The sequence below is a fragment of the Stegostoma tigrinum genome, chromosome 1 (assembly GCF_030684315.1).
Source record: "Stegostoma tigrinum isolate sSteTig4 chromosome 1, sSteTig4.hap1, whole genome shotgun sequence".
NCBI lineage: Eukaryota > Metazoa > Chordata > Chondrichthyes > Orectolobiformes > Stegostomatidae > Stegostoma > Stegostoma tigrinum.
The window spans coordinates 4871956-4884912 of record NC_081354.1 but is presented as its reverse complement, the minus strand read 5'-3'; the positions used below and the strand labels follow the sequence as shown (position 1 = coordinate 4884912).

Genomic DNA, 12957 nt, shown 5'->3' with positions numbered 1-12957 from the left:
GGCTGGAGTCAAACATAGATCCCTAGTGCTGTGTAACAGTACTGCTAACCACAGAGCCACCATGCTGCTGTAAAGGGTGGTGCGAGCAGGCTCATTGAGAACTTTCAAAAGAAAGTGGATAAACAATTGAAAAGTACGGTTGAGTACAGGGTTCTGGGCTAAGACCCAGGGGACTGGGAGTTCTTGGTGTTCTCTTTTAAATGGTTGGGCTAAATGACCTCTTTCTTGCCCGTACAAACTCACAGCAAAAATTGAAGGCACAGACATTCCAATAGTTCTCCCTGAAGCTATTAAATGTCTAAGCAGATCAAATAAAAGGAAGAGCACACCCCTATGCCCAATTCTGGATCTAGTCAATTACAAATGGAGTGGAAAATTATGAGCTCTCTTGTACTTTTCCATGCATGTTGCGGTCTGAACCCATTCATACAGACTGAATTCACCTGAATGACCAATAATCTCTGTAAGAACAGAATTTTAAACACAACTTACAAATTAAGGGTCCTCCCATTTATAACTGAGAGAGTGTCGTGATTGTAATGAGGTCAGCCAGATGGACCTCATACAAAATAAGTTCCCTGATTGGGGCTGTTAATCTGGTCCAATCAGGGACCCCTGGCTGGCAGATATAAACAGGAGTGTCACAGGCTCTGCTGACTCTGAGGGAGCTGGATCAGTGTCAATGCCCTGCTATATGCACAGAAGGGGTGACTTGGTGATATGATAATGGTCTCTGTGGATGTATTTCAGTGAGAAATGTTTTCTTTCATGGACTCAAGTGTCTCTGGAACTCCAGAGAGCAATATAGTAGGGGTTATTGATTACTTTTAAAGCAGAGGTAAATAGATTCTTGAATGAAGGAGTTGAAGGATGGAGGGGTGGTGGTGTGGGAATGTGAAGAGGGGGACACAGTCAGATCAGCCATGATTTTACTGAATGGTGAAGTAGCCTCAAGGAGTAACAGTCTACTCCTGATTCATATCCTACCTAGTGCTTGTTGGAAGGATGCACAAGCCGATCCTCAATTTGTTTGGCCATTTGACAAATGTAACCTCTTTAGCCATCAAGTCCTGGAGTGGGACTTGAAACTGGAGTTTCTGATTCAGAGGTGAGGATGCTGCTCACTGCTGCACAGCCTTACAGGAAGTCTCTTCTACATAGAGTTGCCAACTCTGATTAGTTGTATTTTATGGTACTGTGGCTCATAGCCTCCTCTGGAGCCATGGTCATCTCCCACCAATGTTTAAGTCAACAAATCCATTCTTACCAATTCCCACCACAGTCTTGTGCCAACTGGAAAGCAAATATCACCTGCTTGATTTCTTAACTGTAAAAAGTATTCTTCTCATAATCTGCAATATTTTTCTCACTGATATCTAAAAGTATTTGTGAAAATAATTGCTAAAAGAAGTTAGCATCCATGACTTTTCTCCAGGGTTGCTTGTAAAAGGTTTCAGGAGATTAATCTTCAATTTCAAGTCAGTCTAATCCTAGAAGACTGCCAGGCATTCTCAAGAAGAGAAAATTTGTTTGAAATCTTTAGTGCTGAGAACATTGGGAGAATTTTTTTTTTGTTCACTCACTCACTCGTGCATGGGACATGTACTTCGCTGGCTGGGCCAGCATTTGTCGCCCATTTCTGATTATCTTGGAGAAGGTAGTGGTGATCTGCCTTTTTGAACTACCACAATCTTTGGGGTATAGAGGTGCCCACAGACCTGTCAGAGAGGGAGTTCCAGGATTTTGACCCATCAAAGTTAAGTCAGAGCTAAATATCTAAAGCAGAGTGGTGCTTGGCTTGGAGGTGAAAGTTCAGGTGGTGGCATTCCATGTGCATCTCTGCCCTTCTCCTTCTTGGTTGTGGAAGTTATGGGTTTGAAAGGGGCCGAAATGGGATTATTGGAGAGTTGCTGCAATGTACATTATAAATGGTGCACACCACTGCCAGTGTGATGGACGGTGTGAATGTTAAAGGGGTTTCATTTCTAGCGTTATTAAGAGATGTACAGGTTGAAAATCCTTTTTAAAGAAATGGTGTTGATCTTTCAGAGAATTTTTAAAAATCTATTAGGGTATCTGTCACTTGTTTACGCCAACATGAGTGACAGCTGCTGTGAATGGGCAGAGCTACACTAGAAAGGGAAAATAAACAAATAGGAGGTTTCTCACTGGGGATGATCATGTGTTGGAATAAAGTTCCTGCAAAAACAATACCACCATGCTCCATAAGCACAGAGAAAAACTAACACAGATGGGTGGAAGAGGCAGGTGAACAATATCAGACCAGCAGGTGGCACTGTTTCCCACAGCTAGTTTCGCTGCTTTGACAAATTCCTAACTACCATGCAGTGTAACGTGAAGAGCTGTTGGCAACTCCATCACTAGGTGACTGAACAAGTCCTTTGAAAACCCACACTATCACTAATAGGCACAGTTAGGGAAGAGACAAATCTCCTGCACCCACCATATCAAGGTTGTGAAACAGCCCAGTTAGTTGCTGCCTGGCCTGCTGTGTTCATCCAGCTCCACACTCTGTTATCCCAGTTAGTACATGCTATGTTAGGATGTAATTACTTGTGGATTGAAATCATCACTTCAAGCAGTAAAGTCACACCCGAAGTTCTGGCTGCATTAATTTGAATGTTAAACCAGCTAATTTAGCCTTCAAAACAAACATAAATAGAAATTACTGGAAAAACTCAGCAAGTCTGGCAGCATCTGTGGAGACAGAACAGTTAATATTTTGAGTTTAGTGAGCCTTCTTCATAGCCCTCTCGTAAATGTTGTCAGATCTGCTGAGATTCTTCAGTAATTTCTGTTTTTGTTTGCCTCAGATCTCCAATACTGCACTTCTTTGTTCTATTTAAAGTTCGCCTTTGTTCTGTTCTCCATTCCAAAAATTCCTTTAATTTTGATATTTTTAAAATTTCAGTTTCTAAGTCTTGGCTGAGATGCAGACTTTTAACAATAATACATTCCACATGACTAAATACAAATGAAATCGCTGGGGATGAGAGTACTACAACTAAATGTCAATCTGAAATAAATAATGCATTCATATAACGCTCACTTTGATGCGACGCTCCGTACTGGAACTTAAACTATACATCCACCTACATTAATGCAACATGATTCCTCTGACTTGCAAACAATTCTTCAGCGAGTTTAGAGTTCATTAGAATAAGGATTCAACGTTATGATATGATCAATCTCTGCTGGCACATCCATAGTGGGCTGCTCGAAACAATTTTACTAAGATAAATCAGATAAACAATTAATATTCCCTAGTGTGTAAATGAGATTTAGAGAGGCCAGTTATAGTACAAAGTGGAAGCTGGACGAATGAACTTTTTAAACTGTGCAAGAATCATTGGAATTACTATGTATGATAATCAGAAACTATGTACAGGTATAATAATGATATCTAATTAATCACCATGAATAATTATTATATACCATTGCCATAGTGATGATTGTAAGTCACTGTTCATACGCCGAGCCACCTGCACCCAAAACGCAAAATGGTTTCCATTCAATGAACCCAGATGAGAAATTAACTGAATGAAAACATAGTTGCTCTGGGAGGCTCCTTCATAGCACTAGTTCTTTATAGTAACTTAGAGCACGAATTACTTTTCAAGCTGAGTTGAGAGCGAGGCTGATCTTTGTCTCTCTATTCATCCTTGGAAAAGACAGCCTAAGGAAGCCAGAGAAACATGAGAACAGAAGTAATAAGTTTGCCATAGGAGCAGGACACAGACCCCCTGAGCCTGCTGCGCCATTCAACATGATTATGACTGCGATGACTGTTGCAACTCCACTTTTCTGGACAATCACCATATCGTTTGACTCCTTTCATACCCAAACTTCTATCCATTTCTATTTTAAATACACTCAAAACTAAATAGCCACTACTCTCTGAGAATTCCAAATAATCAAAGTGAAGATATTTTGCCTCAAGAATACCAACTCCTTTTTCTGAAAATTGTGTTACCTTGTTTTAGATATGTGAGACATTTTGGAAGTTGCTGTTCCAAAAACACCCATATTAATTAGGAGATAGTAGGAACTGCTGATGCTGGAGTCAGAGATAACACAGTGTGAAGCTGGAGGAACACTGCAGGCCAGGCAGTATCAGAGGAGCAGGAAAGCTGACATTTCAGGAAAAAGGTGCCACCTCAAAACATCAGCTTTCCTGCTCCTCTGATTCTGCCTGCCCTGCTGTGTTTCTCCAGCTCCACACTGTGTTAACGTTCATTTGGATTTGTTTGGGTTTTTTCCCCCAAATGTTTGAGTCCCTCTTCCAGTTTAAGTCAAAACTATTTAGCTAACTCAGCTTTATTTTAGACTTTACTGTTAAACAGAAATGGCCCCAGCAGTGACCCGGATTACACTACTGAAGGTGATTATCACATTTCCATTCACAGATTACTTTCTCTGCTTTGGCCAGTTATCAGGACCCGAAGGTTTGCCATAGGATCAAGTGCTGTACCAAAATCTAAAAAATCCACAGAATTCCTGCTGTCAACAAAGTCTGTAGTTGCATAGAACATTTCCAGCTAATATGTTAGGCAAGGCCCCCATCTCATAAACCCATGCTGGTGCGTTCAATTGCCATAAAGATCAGATTCAAGCCTGTTCTTCCGTCCTCTTTCACAAATTTCATCCAACCCCCGCCCCCGCCCCCCCCCCCCCCCAAAGCCCACCACCCCGGGGCAGAGCATGGGGATCATTCATAGTTGCTCAATAAAGATTACTCTTCTCAGTTATGGTATCTAGGTGTCTGATTAACTCCCCCCTCCCTGCTTTTTATCCCATAACCCTGCTTGTTTTTCCTTCTATGTATTTATCCAACTTTCCGTTTAGACCTTGAAGGAAGGTTTTCGATGTTCACCTCAGGATGCAACATGGGCCATCTTATTTGGAGACACCCTTTGAACACCATAGTAGTTATTGTTGCAACAACATCTAGGCAAATTCTTTTAAGTGTATGCTCCTTAATCTGAGCTGGAAATTTGTGGATAATTACAGTCCCCTAAAATGTAGTTTATATATATATTTCTTAGCAGTATACCAACCGCAAAATGAAAACATATACTTTTTTTTCCAAGAACATTATGTAATTTTAACATCCCGATCAATGCTTAGTCCCATAAAATCCTGGTAGTAATCAGGCCCTGACTAATAAAATTCTATTGCATTGAGCAGGAATTCCTTACACAGGAAAGTCAGTAGTTTGGTAAACGCAATAAAGGAACATAGAAGCTTGGATGACCTCAGCTCATTCCAAAGAACTATAGAAACCAATCAAGAAATTTTGAACAGTGGTCTCCGTTGTAACAAAAGAAGCATGGCAGTCAATTTGTACAGAGTAAGCTCCCACATACAGAGCAATGGAATAATGGTTGAATAATCTGTTTAAATGACACAAAAACAGAAATTGCAGGGAAAACTCAGTAGGTCTGGCAGCATCTGTGGAGAGACAGCAGAGTGAACGTTTCAGGTCTAGTGACCCTTCTTCAGAAATTTTTTTAAAATGTTGGTTGAGAGATAAATTTAGCTAGGGCTTCGGAAGATTCACCTAGCACCTCTTCAGAATAGTAACATGTGAACTTTAACCTCTTCCTGAGGGGGAAGATCCAATGATGCACCTTTCTTTAAGCTCTCTATAGCTTACAGAATGACCATAATGCAGAAAGTGAAGATGCCCAAGGAACAGCATTCCCATAAAGATTCAGAGTATTCTTAGGGAAAGCAGACAGAAAGAAGTGGATTGTTTAAAAACATTATATTTAACATTGTTTAAAAACGTTATATTTAACAATACAGGAAAGCAATCAACTAAACACCATACAAAGACTTCAGACAAACAATAATAGAATAACAATTCAGGAAACAAACATGTCATAAACTTTGTGCCAAAAATGTGTTGGCAACAAGAATAAATATATAAATATAGCGCAGGATAATGAAATGTACTAAGTCATTAAATCAGAGAATTGTATTTGAATAGAAAATTTTATGACCACAATGTGTTCCAAAGTGCTTTACAGCCAATTATTTTTTAGGCCTTTTGTCGCAATTTAGAAAATTCATGTCAACTGCAATGTGAAAAATTCTGATTGAGAATGAAATTTGGCTGGAACACCAGGGTGAATTCTCAAATAAACATAAAATGCTGCAGATGCTAGAAATCTGAAATAAAAACAGAGAATGCTGGAGACTCAGTGGGTCTAGCAGCATCTGTGGAAAGACAAACAGTTAACAACTTGTGTCCAGTTTAAATTTCGAAACTCTTTGTTGTGAAAACATCTGAACCCGATTCAAAATGTTAACTCTGCTTCTCCCTTCACAGATGCTGCCGTGCCTGCTGGGTTTCTTCAGCACTTTTTTATTTTTATACCAAAGGCGAACTCCCCTGTTCTTATTTGTAATAGTGGTTGGGGGTCCACTTGTGAGAACCTCAGCTTAACATCTTATCTGAGAGACGGAATATTCAAAAGTGTGACACTCCCTTTAGTGCTGGAGTGTCAGGCCAGAATTTTACACTGAAGTCACCGAAATGGGACTTCAACCAACTACCTTATGACTTGGAGGCAAAAGGGTTATGCACATTACCACTGCTGATGGAATACACCAATGCCATCTAAAAGGACAGGTCCATTAGCAAAGTGTATTAGTAAATCACTTATCTGTAAACTATTTATCCAGGGATCCAGGAACTGTTGTTGGAACCTGTGTTCAAATTCTGCCATGGCAGATGGTGGAATTTGAATTCTCTTAATCTGGAACAAAGTGTGTAATGATTGATTGTCAAGAAAAACCCATCTGGTTCACTAATGCCCTTTAGGGAAGGAAACTGCTGCTCTTACCTGTTGGCCCACATGTGACTCCAGACCCACAGCAATGCGGTTGTCTCTTAACTGCCCTCTGAGCAATAAAAGGAACACCCACATCTCATGAAAGAATTTTATAAAAGCTCACAGATAAAATAATAATGAGCAAAGCACTCAAAGTTCATAAATAAAACCCAGAACATAAGCTGTTTGTGGCTTCTGAGAAAGATAGATGCATGGGGGTATCATGCCTTTTAACTGAAGTGCCACTTTAAATCCACAAAGAATTTAACAGGAAAGCTGAATAAACTCATGAGGGAGACAGGAATAAAAGGATTTGCCGATGGTGGAGGATGAAACACTGCAGGAGCAGGCTTGAATGGAATATCAGTATTGGCATTGACCTATCACCAAATTGCCTGTTTGTATATTGTAATTCTACATAATTCCTGCTGGACATTTACATTTTATTACTAAAGAAGAATGCAGACTGGGACGCACAAACTGCATAAAGGAATAAAGATATTATGCAGTTTCTTGGCAAGGCATGAGCAGAACATTGTGCAGCGAAGGGATCGACGAACCTCCTTCACAACCAAGGAGTTCTGAATGTCATTTTCAAACTCGAGTACAGTTAAAAGATTGATGGGATCCAGGCTTCAGCAGAAGCAGAATGTTAGCCTTTGTTTGACAGACTCATTAACATACATCAGTTTGATTATCATCTTCCATTTCACCACATATGATGGATCACAATTATAATGTCCTTGTTCAATTTAAACTAATGTTCCAAATTTCTCTTTAAAAATTATAGTTATTGAGCCCCCTTTATTCTTGAGAATCTTCACCAAGCAATTGAATCGGAGCAGCAGAAATGTTTTCCCATTACAGTGATAAAAATGTTACATAAACTTTTACTTGGATAGAATCAGTGAATGTTTGCCGCACAGTAGGAAGCTGTTGGCCCATTACGTCCATGCCAGCTCTCTTCAAGACCCATGCAGCAGTTCCCACTCTTCCTTAGCCCTGTAAATAGTTTTCTTCAGGTGATCACGCAATTCCCTTTTGAACACTACAACTGAATCTGCTTCCAGCAAACCCTCAGACAGTGTCATTCTGATCCTAACTACTCACTGCATTAAAATGTTTTCCCTGTGTCGTCATCGGTTCTTTGGTCAACCACCTTTATGTGGTGTTTAGCAACAAGGAAGAGCTCATATTCTTTGCTGTCTCATTGTACATGGTGATTGCTTTGAATACAGCAAGATAAAACTTTTGGAGAGTCTAGACATTACATTCAGAACAACTTTCAGAACTGCTTAAAATCACAAAATTGTTAGTGCGCAAAGAGGCCACACAGCCCTTATGAATGCCCAGATCCCTGAGTATTTTAATTTAATGCCAATCCCTTGGCTTTTCCTTGTAACCCCATATGTTGTTTAAATGGAAAAAAATCATCCATTGCCCTCTTGAGCATGAGTCTGCCTCCACCACACTGATGTAGTGCATTCCAGACTCAAACACTTGGCAAAACAAAACACAGATGTATGGTTTTCCTCAGTGCTAACGTCACTCATCATAAAGAGTCTATAAATGAATTATAAAATGTAGTTAGTACACTAGCACAAGTATGCGTATAGAAGATTCAACGTGCAGCCGTGCAGAAGTATCATTTATTGCTTCAAATCAGTGGATAAGGGCCTTTCTTCTGTTAAAACTGCTTTGCTGAGCAGTGTGAACAGGCAGAAAAATCCATATGATAATTTGAGGCTCCAAAGGTAGTCTTGCCAATTTCTTTTGAGTTGCAGCAGTATCTCTACAGAATAAATATTTTTGAAGGAAGTGCAGCAATTGGAGTTAGTGGCAACACCAGACTTGACATGTGTGCTTGCATTACCCAGTTCTTCTTCAATATCACCTCTCTTATTCCCTTTGGTTTGTCATGGTGTTTATCTGATATCCAGTGGAAGTAACATATAGTAGCAGCAGATGGGTGTTTCATGGCTAACATGAATGACATTTTCCATAGCAACTTTTAATGTCATATGTAACATGCAAAAGCGCAAGAAAAAACTTGACACTGAGTTAAATAAGGAGATATTACAGCAGCTAATAACCAATAGATTGTAACTAAAAGCGTCGTTAATGCAGTACATTATAAGAAATAGATATAAGTAAAGATACTGAGAGGTCTGGGGAAAAGTTCATGTCTTTTGAAGTCTGTGTCCACCACATTAACAACATTAGTCTCATCAATCTTCCTTGTAACCTCTTCAAAAAACTTCAGCAAGTAATTTAAACACAATTTGCTGTTTACAAATCTGTATTGGCTTTCTTAAATTAGCCCATACTTTTCAAAGTGACTATAAATTGATTTGAAATTAAACTGATTGACCTGTAGTTTCTGGACTTATCACCAAAGGTTTAATATTATTTTAATATTTAATAATTCTCTGGTCCTCTGGCACAACACCCAAGTTTAACAAATACTACAAAATTACAGACAGTATCTCCATAATTTCAATGATTACTTCCATCAGTCTTCCTGGACCTATGTCATCTGGTCATAATGCCTTATCAATTTACAGATAGCCTATTCATTAGCTTCTCCTTATTGATTGTATTAGTGTCTTAAAATATCTGAACAACTTCTGCTTTCACCAGGACCTAGGCAATACCTTCTTCCTTGGTAAATGACAATTTTAAAATTAAAACTTAGCAAGGAACAAGTTAATGGAGAATGAAGCACAGGCCAGCATGTTTGGAGGCAGTGGAAGGTTGTGTGATTAAATAAAGGTGGAAACGGTTCTCTTAGGGACAATGCTTAGGGATGCAATCAGAAGCTCACTGAGGGATCAAATATGAAAGCAAGCTCCAGCCACAGAAGGTCATCAGGGATAGGAATACAGTGTGTGCCTAAGGAACAGAGTTTGCAGTGAGAATCAAATTTCCCAATATTTAATTGGAAGAAATTTCTGCTTATTGAGTACCAGATATCACAAAAGTGATAAGAGACAACAATTAGAGGCAACAGGGGAATCAAAAGGGCTGTTGTGAGATAGCACTGGGGGCCACCAGTTTACATGTATAAACTGATGCTGTATTTTCTGATGATATCTCTGAAAGGCAACATTGAATAAGGAATAGGACAGGACCAAGAAAATGAATGGCATCAGAGGTAACCACGTGAGAATGCTTGTGAAGCCATCGCAGGTAATTATTCTAGCTACAAACGGATAGATAAAAATGGAACAAGGCTCACGTGACCCCAAACGGTTGGAAGACCTGAGTGGAGAATGGTGATCAACAATACCAATGTCGCAAAAGGGTAGAGACAAATAAGGTGAGATAATTTACCTTTTATGCAATCAAACAGGATATCAATTGCGACTTTGATAGGAGCCTTTTCAATGCCATGGTAGGAGCCAAAAACTAATTGCAGGAATTCAATAATGAAGCTTCAGAAGAGATAGAGAAAGAAACAAATGTTATACTGATGAGCTGAAATGAAGAAGGGGGGACCACTTGAGAGGGGTACAAAAGCCAATCAGAACCATTGGCATTTACAACATATACCTGTATTGTATTTTCCTTGAACTAGGCTGTTCATTTGCACCAACAGTAGAAGTGATTGCCTCTCACAATTTGGACTTTACAACCACAACAGACAAGGCTCAATGACAGTTGTCCTTGAAGTTAAAAGATGATGGATCTTCAGGCTCATTAACAATGAATATGGAGATGGTAATGTAGCCTCAATCTGGATGCAGAATTGGAGAAAGTTGAGGCATGGAACTCATAATGTCATAGAGTCATGAAGCTGTACAGCATGGAAACAGACCCTTCAGTCCAACTTGTCCATGCGACCAGATATCCTAAATTAAACTAGTCCCATTTACCAGCATTTGGCCTATATCCCTCTGAACCCTTCTTATTCATGCACCCATCCAGCTGCCTTTTAAAAGCTGTAATTGTACCAGCCTCCAACACTTCCTCTGGCAGCTCATTCCATATATGCACCACCCTCTGCGTGAAAAAGTTGCCCCTTAGATCCCTTTTATATCTTTCCCCCTCACCTCAAAGCTATGCCCTATAGTTTTTGACTACCCTACCCGGCTATTCACCCTATCCATGCCCCTCAAGATTTTATAAACTTCTATAACATCATCCCTCAGCCTCCTATGCTCCAGGGAAAATAGCCCCAGCCTATTCAGCCTCTCCCTATAGCTCAAACTCTCCAATCCCCACAATATACTTGTAAATCTTTTCTGAACCCTTTCATGTTTAACAATATCCTTCCTATAGTGGGAGATCAGAATTGAAAACAGTATACAGATGTGGCCTAACCAATGTCCTGTACTGCAACAATATGTCATCCCAATTTCTATGCTTAACACACTGACCAATAAAGGTGAATGTACCAAATGCCATCTTCACTAACCTGTCTAACTACAACTCCATCTTCAAAGAACTATGAGCCTGCGCCCCAGTGTCTCTGACTGAAAACGACAAATGCTGGTGATCACAGTGGGTCAGACAACATCCATAGACAGAAAGAAAGCTAACTTTTTGGGCCTAGATGACCCTTCATCAGACTTGAAACATTATTTTGCTCTCTCTCGTAATGGACTCTGTCTGACCTGCTGTGATCTCAAGCATTTGTTGCTTTCAGTAGAGATTCCAGCAACTGCAGCAATTTGCTCTCCCAGGGTCTCTGTTTGGTAGCACTCCCCAGAACCCCACTATTGACTGTATAAGTGCTGCCCTAGTTTGCCTTACCAAAAGGCGACACCTCACATTTATCTAAATTAAACTCCATCTGCCACTCCTCAGCCCATTGATCCAGGTCATGGCATGGACGGACACTGCTCCTTGATGTTCTTCACAAGCAACTATGAGAAAGTGACATCAAACCTTCTTAAAATTAACAAAAAGGTCAGTACTCTTCACAAAGTTCCTTCTTGCAATGATCCTTCCAGCTCTTTAGACTTGATGCCATACTGTTCAAAATACAATACAGAAGTACCTTGAACACAGTCCTTCATCTCCCAAGAGGGATGGGTGTCATCACCAGTGTCAAAAGCTGTAAAATGGGATTAGAATATTTAGGTTAATGACGGATGACCAGGCCAACATGATGGTCTGAAGGACTTTTTAACCAAGCTGTAAAAACTCTATGACCCTAAAGATTTAAACAATAAAAGCAGATTAATACATACATCAACCATGATTTTTCTTGATAATAGAACCATGCATAAGAAGCAGAGGGGCCGAATAGCCTCGCGCTGAAGTGTTACCGATGGACCCGGTCCATGATTAGCACCTCGGATAACCAATCACAAGACGTCACGTTTAGACCAATCAGGGAGAGGCAGGAAGGCGGGACGAGAGTCTGGGTGTCGTCCAATGGGTGGGCGGACGTTCGAGACGAGGGGCGGTGATGAACGCCAGGGACGTCCAATCGGAAGGCGCACCCGGGGCAGAGGTCAGAACGCCGGTAGAGGTTCGGCCAATAGGCAGTGGTCTGGGGGCGGGGCCTGTGAGCTCGCGCGCAGCCTCGGCAGCGGCTCAGGAGCGAAGGGAGAGAAAGACAAGACGGTTGGGGCGGCGGGAGCTGGAGCATCCAGGGCGAAAGACAGAGAAGGCACGGTGCCACACCTTCCTTATCCGCACACAGGCACGCACTTCTCCCGAATAACACGGCGACGGCGAACTCAAAACGGAAAAAAAGGGAACCCGGCCGGAGTTTAATGTGACAGACCCTTCCCGGTGTCTCGCCATCTGGCCCGGTGGAGCTGGTTCGAAGGCCCCGATCGTGCTTGTGCTTCCCGCCCCCGAGCAGCAGCTGCCGCCGCTCGGTTATCTAACCGGCCCCGGAACTCGGTGGCCTTCCCGCTGAGAGAGAGAGAGATAGCGAGAGAGAGAGAGAGAGGGGGGGGGGAGGGGGCGGTCGGCGAGAGACGACTACAATAAGCGTTTGAGGGATCGCCGACGCTATGGGTGAGTGTCGCGCCTGCGTGCGTGCGCGCGCGCGCGCGCCCTCTTCCTCCGCCCGCGCTAGCAGGGGGAGCTGCGCATGTGTAAAGTCAGCTCCACCCTCCGCGATGGGTCTCATGTGGGG

General features: G+C 41.4%; 2 protein-coding genes across 7 annotated transcripts in view; one reads left to right on the top strand and one right to left on the bottom strand.

Moving 5' to 3' along the window:
* stpg2 (sperm-tail PG-rich repeat containing 2) overlaps positions 1-12738 on the bottom strand; it is a 168906-nt gene extending 156168 nt beyond the window's left edge. The window contains exons 1-3 of the mRNA XM_059650982.1: positions 12056-12738; positions 11863-11919; positions 10194-10294 (exon numbers count right to left, since the gene is read on the bottom strand). The gene's annotated coding sequence lies outside the window, so the exon portion shown is untranslated. The remainder of the gene's footprint in view (positions 1-10193; positions 10295-11862; positions 11920-12055) is intronic.
* A 15-nt stretch (positions 12739-12753) lies between these two features.
* rap1gds1 (RAP1, GTP-GDP dissociation stimulator 1) overlaps positions 12754-12957 on the top strand; it is a 91556-nt gene continuing 91352 nt past the window's right edge. For 5 of the 6 annotated variants that reach the window (XM_059649110.1, XM_059649059.1, XM_059649076.1 and 2 more), the window contains exon 1: positions 12754-12836. In XM_059649110.1, the coding sequence (XP_059505093.1) occupies positions 12833-12836 (4 nt within the window). In that variant the 5' untranslated portion in view covers positions 12754-12832. The remainder of the gene's footprint in view (positions 12837-12957) is intronic. The other variant, XM_059649038.1, reaches the window with a different exon arrangement.